Below are 8,305 nucleotides of genomic sequence, written 5' to 3' on the forward strand. Positions count from 1 at the left end.
CACCACGAAGGCAGACGCATCATCAATCAGCAGCACGCCACGCCACACGTCCACGCCGTTTCATCTGACGTGATGAATACATGAATAACAATGTGAGCAAGCGGGTGTCACACGGGAGGAGGAGGAGGAGGAGGAAGAGGAAGAGGAGGAGGAGGAGGAAGAGGAGGCGCTATAAATACAGGAGGAGGCGTGAGGAGTGAGGAGAGACGAGGAGCTCGACTGAGACGATACCACCTGAAGTCAAACCAAGACAGAGGAAGAAGTAGAACAAGAAAAAAGTGGAAAGTTAAAGACGAGGAAAGTGGAGCTGACATCACACGCCAACGTAGAAGAAAAAGAAAAGGAGGAAAAGGAGAAGAAGCTGAACGTTATTCCTGCAGGATCTTAAATCGTCTCTTTTGCATTTAATCGTGAGTCCAACAGAACTTCATTCACTTTTTTTTTTTACTGTTTTTTATATCTTTTTAAGTCTAATTTTACATTTTATTCTGTCGTTCATGTGTTTTTTTTCTCTGTTTCTCTATTTATTCTTTTTTTTATTTTATTTTTAGGTAATTTAAAGCTAGTTTTGGTGATGGAGAGCATGCGAGCCGTCGTCTACCTGTCTGTCTGTCTGTCCGTGCTGACGTCGCTCTGTCAGGGTCAGAGGTCGGCCGACAACCAAGCGCCACCGTCGGCGCTGGATGAGCAGGTGCTCGGACTCACGACCAGAGAGCTGGTGAGTGAGTCACATGATCTGGTTTAAATAAAGTTGTATTGAATTGTACATTACACTGTACTGTAGGTGCAGGTAAACTACTGTTGCTTTAAGGTGGTAAATGTAAATGTCATGTTGAAACAGCCGGTAAATGGAGGTAAGACAGAAACAAACAATGTTTTCCATGTATCTAATGTTGAACTTAAACAGTTGAGTTGTAAATAATTGTAAATTAATAAAGTGAATTAGTGAATATGAGATATAAACAAACTAATTCCAACAAATTAAGGTGGTGAATGTTAAATTGTTGATTTAATATCATCAGATTAACATTAAAACAAGGTGGAAATGACCAATTGCCTCAAGTGGGAAAGGTTTAAATCATAAAAACGTTTATAAACAATCTCCAAACGGATCTAATTAAGGTGGACATTATGAGTAAGTAAAGATTAAAATGATAAATGTATAACAAATACTAATAATAGATGTGGTAAACCACTATTTCAAGTCAATAAAAGATTATCTAGGTAAAGTCGAAGCAGGAAAAAAATGTCAAAGATATTTAATTAAATGAGAAAAAGGAACAGCCTTTCAAAATAAAATATTCTCCCGCTGACAAAAGTTTTCACAGCTGCAGTCTGCAATAAAATACTTTGCAGTTGTGCAATAAAAAAATATTTTCAGGGATTCAGTGACAGTGTAAACACAAAGCTCATATAAAGATTAATATGGTAGTATGATTTGATCATTTATCGGTCATATTATATCAATGATCAAAGGTCAAACAATTTTTCATTTCTCAGCTTTAAGTTTAAATATCTGGGGAAAAAGAAAAAAGTAAATAGAACAAGTTGTAATAAATAATGTTTAGGACTGATGCTCAGAAAATCACATCTTCACTCAGACACTGTGACTCAGTTATTGATCAGGTTTAATTTATCGGTTAAAACCTGCACATGCAGCTCGGGGCTGAATATTCCTTCACAATAAAAGCGTCTCATTTACTCTGCTGTTTACTGTTGTATCGTTGTGTGTCTGTCCCTGTGTGTGTCTGTCCCTGTGTGTGTGTCCCTGTGTGTGTCTGTCCCTGTGTGTGTCTGTCCCTGTGTGTGTCTGTCCCTGTGTGTGTGTCTGTCCCTGTGCGTGTGTGTCCCTGTGTGTGTGTGTCCCTGTGTGTGTCTGTCCCTGTGCGTGCAGGCGGAGGCTCTGCAGGGTTTCCTGGATGACGCCGACAACAGGGTCGGTCTCTCTGTGGAGAAGAAAGCCAGCGTCATCCCACGGGTGAGAACACGACTGACAGCTGTCAATCAAACAATCAAACACACAGACAGTTCACCTTTGACCTCGATAAAAAAAAATCGATAATCGTAATCGATAAAAAAAATTGACTGCTAAAAATATTTTTTTAACTAATCTTCTTCTTATTCTTTTTTAAATTATGATTAAAAACACCACACACAATCTTAAATAACTGTCTTCTATAGGCTACTTTCACTTTCTCGAATATAAATCAAATTTGAATAAAATGCAGCATATAAAAATATCTGAGCTGGCGCGTCGTGATGTGACGTTGGCGTCTTGCGCTCACCAAAAGTTTGTGATGTCAAAATGGGGTCACGAGCCAAAAAAAAGGGTTGGAAACCACTGGTTTACGTCACGGAGACGGAGCAGCTTCAGGGAACCTTGGAAAATTCAAATTCAAAAAGCTTTACTGTTCACTCTGTGGTTTCAGGTCCTTTTTATGCACTTTAAGAATTTATCTGTTTTTTTTAATGTTATATGTTTTATATACTGTATTTCCCCTCATGTTTTTTTTTTACATGTTGTGGCCATGACAACGAAGCCTCCTTGACCCTTGAACCTTTTTGGCATGAACGGAAACATGGCGCCGCTGAAGCTGTTTATAGATGATCAATAATATTATATATTAAATATTAAATCTTTCTCTCTTTCTCTCAGTGTGATGTTGGCGAGAGATGTGCGATGAAACATGGACCCAGAATCGGTCGACTGTGCGACTGCCTGAGAGGAACGGCCTGCAACACCTTCTTCCTTCGCTGCTACTGAACACACACACACACACACACACACACACACACACACACACACACACACACACACATACATATACATTTGTACCTCGGTGTTTGTGAGGACCTCACCCCTGAACCTAAACCTGATCCCGACCCTGAGCCCTCAGACTGGTGAAGATGTCGTCACCATGGAGCTCGTCCTCACAAAGATAGACACACACACACACACACACACACACACACACACACACACACACACACACACACACACCGGTCTCACCTGGCTGTCTCGCTGCATGTTTCCGTCTTTGTTTTACAGTTCCAGTGTCTGTCCCTCAGATTCATTTATTTTTTTTAAATAAAGTTTGTTCATAAAGCTGCACGTCTCCAGTGACCTCATCATTTACACTTTTTACCGCCCTGAGTTCAGTCTGGCAGGAGATTCTCTCTGCTCAGGCTGAATCCAGGGCCAGCGACCTGCTGAAAAGGACCGAGCGTGTCACTGACGCACCAGGATGTTAAAGCAGAAGTAAGCGATCTGGTCGTTTTGGCTAACTTCTTGTCAGCCGATGGAGTTAGCAGTCCCCGCCCTCGTCCCTACGTCACCACATTCACGCACATCCCTTGGCTGCACACACAGAGAGGACCGCCCCTTTATGCCGTTCTCTCTCCTCATTGGATAAAGGTTGTAGGATACAAGGAAAGTTTTCTCCTCGGCTTACAGCAGAGCAGAGTGACTGACAGACCCGTGTTTCAGACCAAACACTCTATATAAGCGATTGCTGTCGGAAGATAGAACTATTTAAGACTTATATTACAGTTTTTCCCAATTGGTTTGGCTCATTTTTTGAAACCGAAATTACATTCGCAAAACAACATGGACAAACCTCCAAACCACTTGGCAAATGTTCACAACAGAATTGTATTTCTCATTCATTTCATCACATTGCAAAAGTCTTTGTACATCTTAGTAAATGATTAAGTACAGATAGCTGCAGTAGCACAATGTCCAGGTGAATAAATCTTATTGATCTAAACTGATTGTTGATTCTCAGTCTAATGGTTGTTCTCTCCAAAACATGTCAGCCTCATTTCATTCTATAACTCATCACATGCACAATAGTTTTGTTTATGTGTTTATATTACAGTATATTATGCTGTATACATTTTCTTTTTACTCTGATGTATGGAAGTTACTTTACGTGTGAATAAAAATGGCTACCTATCCTTGACAGTATGAGTGCAACGTGTGATGTCCAACCTTGGAGGCTTCTGTTACTGTAAAAAAAAACACGATGCCAAAGGGACGATGCATTTTGGGGAAACTGACTATTTCTATGAAAAGGAAATTTAGTTTTGACGCATGAGTGAACTGTTTTGAGAGAGAGATGAGCTTTTGCCAGTGATCTATGGTGTTGTGCTGAACTGTAAAAACTGTTTTACCAAATGATCTTAGAGTTTTGAGAATGTAATTTGTGTTTCGAAAAATGAGCCAAACCAACGGAGAAAAACTGTAACACAAATATTCTGCTTACTTCTGCTTTAACTTCTGTGGGTGACGTCCAACTTTAACCAAAACCTGCAAGAAAGGAGAGTTTCCATCACATTTAAATATCCAGTGATTCTGTAATCTGAGTCTGAAGTAGTTCATCTTGTGATCCAGCAGGGGGCGCTCTTCACATTCACCGTCCCAATAGCTGCTTATTGATCCTTTGCTCTTCACTGTTAATAATGCTGGTGACATGATCAATAAAGATTTGTGTTCAAATCAAATCCAAACACATCAGGTGTCGGTTACAGTCAGAGCTCGTTCTCAGATCCTCCAGGGGTCCTATACAGGCTTGTCTCGAAACAGCTGGAGGAACATCTGGAAAACTCTGGTTGTTTTTAATTCATGGCCAGAAAACTGTTTTATTGTCCCACAGCTGAACCTCTTCCTCTTCTTCCTCTTCTTCTCCTCCATGTTTATGTTCTACAAGAGAAATGAGTTATTCACTGTACGACCACACTGACAAAGGTTAAATACCCAAGTTCCAACATAACTAATAATTCAGTGTATTTACACCATGAATCATTTAAAGTACCAAAAGTCCTTGAGTCAATATCTTTATATGATGATTCCTGCTGCTCATTCTGGACCTGACGAAAAAAAAAAAAAATCAGCTGCAATTAAAAACAATAACGGATCAACACATGGGGGGTTACATGAGTTATTATGCACTTGAGTTTAATGATGTTGCTGTGTTAGAATGAAAAACTGGGCTCCGTCTTATTTCTATGTATAATATATCTGTCTATGATTCTTTTACGGCCCCATCCCCCGTTGTTATGTTGTTATGGTTGTTATGGTTGTTTTTATCTAAGATCGCTCAGTCTGTTTGCTTCTGTGTGTCTGTGCTGGTTTGTGTTTAATGGCATGTTTATGTGAAGGAAGAGGAGATGTACTCCTCTATCTTTGTTACCCATGGCATAATCTTCCATTTATATCCCTATGGGGATGGGGATGTTTTATATGAATATAATATATAGGCTACATTCAATAAAGATATTTAAGAGAAACAGAAAGACATGTGGAAACCCTTTAATAACGGTGAATTTAACAGTAATGTCGAGAAATATAGCCAAGAAATAACAATTAATTGCGTAGAAGTAGCCCAGAAATATCAGTCAATTGCATTGGTGGAGAAAAATTCTGTCCTTTCCCAAAAAATTCAAAGCATGAAAACTAAAGCATGTGTAATTTTTTGCCCTTATGAAAAACCTGACATTACTATGAAATGTACCGTCATAGGCTATTTTTTGACATTATTACGTAATTAACGGCCTGTAAATTAAAGGGTTACTTACCAGACATTCAAGTGTTGACTGATGATTGTTGCCTGGACACTGAGTGAGCGTAAATGCTCCGACAAGATGATGGTGAAATAATATTGCACTCAGATGTGAAGTCCCCAGGTTTTGCAGTGATTGGACTGAACCATGTTGACCGACCGTATACCCGCTACATGTCAATCAAACAGGCTGCAATCAGGAGAGAAGAACAAGAAAGAAAGAAAACTCAGTGAGTTCAGCACATCTGGAAACAACTGCAGCTTAAAAACTGGAGGAGAAACCTTCCCACTGCTGCAAGACCAAAAACAGGAACATTATACGAACAGACTGGTCGCTGTTTGATGACACTTCGCCCACTGAAGATGACGTCACCGACATTTTACTTTTCGTTCTAAAATTTGCTGCAAACTCAACTCGTCTCAACTCCGACAGCTCATCTCATCCGTCTCTCAGGAGGAGGAGGAGGAGGAGGAGTTTCCTGTAACTGTCTCTCTGTTAAAAATACATTTTCCACCGAGCGGAGACAGACGTTAACACGCACAAACACCAGAGTTCCCCAATCAATCATCCCCCGATCGATCAGTCCTCCCGATTAGACCCCCCGCTCAGGCTGATCGGCCCCGAGGCGCCGCTCACTGCGCTCGACGGGCGAATCAAACTCAGGCTAAAGAAAGACACAACAGCAGCAGCTTCTCTTCGCCGTTATTAAGCCGTGACGATGACGACAGCAGCTGCAGTGTGAACAGACCTTAACCACGACCGGTAGATTGATTGATTGATTGATTGATCGCTATGCTCACCTCCATCACCATGACAACAGAGGATTCGAGACAGGGTGGCGTGGTGGCGATGAACTCTGAAAACGAATGGGTCTGATGTTTCTTTGTAGAGCTGCAACAATTAATCGATCAATTGAACAATAATCGATTATTAAATTAATCGTCAGCTATTTTTATAATCGGATAATCGGTTTGAGTAGTTTTTTAAGAAAAAAAAGTCCAAATTCTCTGATTTCAGCTTCTTAAAAGTGTAAATCTTTGGTTTGTGGACAAAACAAGACATTCGAAGACGTCGTCTTGTGGTTTAGGAAACATTTTTCAACATTTTTTTCCACATTTTATTGACCACACAACTAATCGATTAATCGTTTAAATAATCGAAAGATTAATCGATAATGAAAATAATCGTTAGTTGCAGCCCTATTTCTTAGCATGAATAGTCTTGACCTGAACAGATTGACCTCTACAGTCAGTGAAGCTCAGAGCGAGCTGCTCCACCAACAAGAGGTTGCATCTTTGTGCAGTGGACTGGTTTGCAAGTATAGGCTCATCCACCTGCCACCGTTTTTTAGTACCAGGTTGATCTTTATTTCTGCTGTAAATTACAACATTTTAAAGAGGAACTATGCAGGGTTGTTACCTTAATTACCTTAAACAGCGTCAGAGTAATTGTGATGGTTAAATAAATGACTTGTAACTTGTTACAGGGAGAATGGAGGCTCTTTGCCTTCCACCTATCGTCTCTTGGCTTGACACCGCCATACAAATGCGCCCGGTAACCCGTATCTCTTGTTTATGATAGAGAAGACTACACAAATATACACTTGTACATTGTATATGATTAATTTATGGATTGATTTCTTTCATTTCGCCAGCTTTGTTGAAAACAAATGCACGTGGCCGAGAGGAGGGTTAGTGAAACAGCGGAAAAGAGACTGGACTTGCATAGTTCCTCTTTTAACGTGGAAGTCTATGGGAGTTGACTCACCGCTGGAGTTTTTGTTGTCTCTTCAGTATTGGTTTAATGTTTTTTTGTTTATTTATTCATTTATTCGCTTGATTTGTTTGTTTGATTTATTTATTTATCTATTCTATTTGAACATATAAAAAGAGTAAACAGATCATGCAGAGTCAGGGCCGTTGTATAGGGGAGAAAGGTGATGATAATTCTAGGGGCCCAGCGCCCGGTGGGGCCCATAAAAAACCCCAGTATAGTCTAATCTTTGTATGACTGATTTATTCTGCGTAAGACCCTGACTAATACTCATAGTACACTGTAAAAACTCAACATCTTTCCAAGAATATTTGTCCTATTTCTTGTCCAAACGTCTCATTTCTAGTCAAAACTAATCTCTTTCCACTTGTTTTCTTGTCTGTAACAACATCTATTGCACGTCTGTCCGTCCTGGGTGAGGGATCCCTCCTCTGTTGCTCACCCTGAGGTTTCTCCGATTTTTCCCTGTTAAAAGGGTTTTCCATGGAGTTTTTCCTCAGTCGATGTGAGGGTCTAAGGACAGAGGATGTTGCTACGATGCCATGTAAAGCCCTTTGAGACAAACTGTTTGTAAAAACGGGCTATACAAATAAAATTGCCTTGCCTTGCCTTGCCTTAAAATAAGACTCATTACCTAAAAATTTACTTGTTTTTCACTTAAATTCACAATAAATAGAAAAATCTGCCAGTGAAAGTTTTTGTGCTTGTAATAAGGAAGAAAAACTTGCTCCACTCTCAGATTTTTTCTACTTATTCCAAGTGAAAATATGCTTGAAAGAAGTAAAAAGTGTCTAAAAACAAGCTACTTTTAATATGATGTGTCTTAATACACACGTACTCTAAGAAAAAAAAAAGGAAAAGTTCGGGGGAGGGGCCCACTTTAGTATTCTTTAAGGGGGCCCAGAATTCCTAGCAACGGCCCTGTGCAGAGTGTAAAGGGCCTTTCACACCGAACGCGGTATGCGCTGCG

General features: G+C 40.0%; 1 protein-coding gene across 1 annotated transcript; it reads left to right on the forward strand.

The window, feature by feature from the left end:
• Positions 1-201: 201 nt before the first annotated feature.
• cart4 (cocaine- and amphetamine-regulated transcript 4) lies at positions 202-3,109 on the forward strand. The gene is made up of 4 exons (XM_085790352.1): positions 202-410; positions 552-718; positions 1,895-1,978; positions 2,657-3,109. Exons 2-4 carry the CDS (start codon positions 575-577, stop codon positions 2,762-2,764), a joined length of 336 nt encoding a protein of 111 aa, XP_085646478.1. The 5' UTR covers positions 202-410; positions 552-574; the 3' UTR covers positions 2,765-3,109.
• Positions 3,110-8,305: the final 5,196 nt, after the last annotated feature.

This window comes from Trachurus japonicus, chromosome 11, assembly GCF_045865225.1.
Source record: "Trachurus japonicus isolate A0001 chromosome 11, Traja_1.0".
NCBI classification, from domain to species: domain Eukaryota; kingdom Metazoa; phylum Chordata; class Actinopteri; order Carangiformes; family Carangidae; genus Trachurus; species Trachurus japonicus.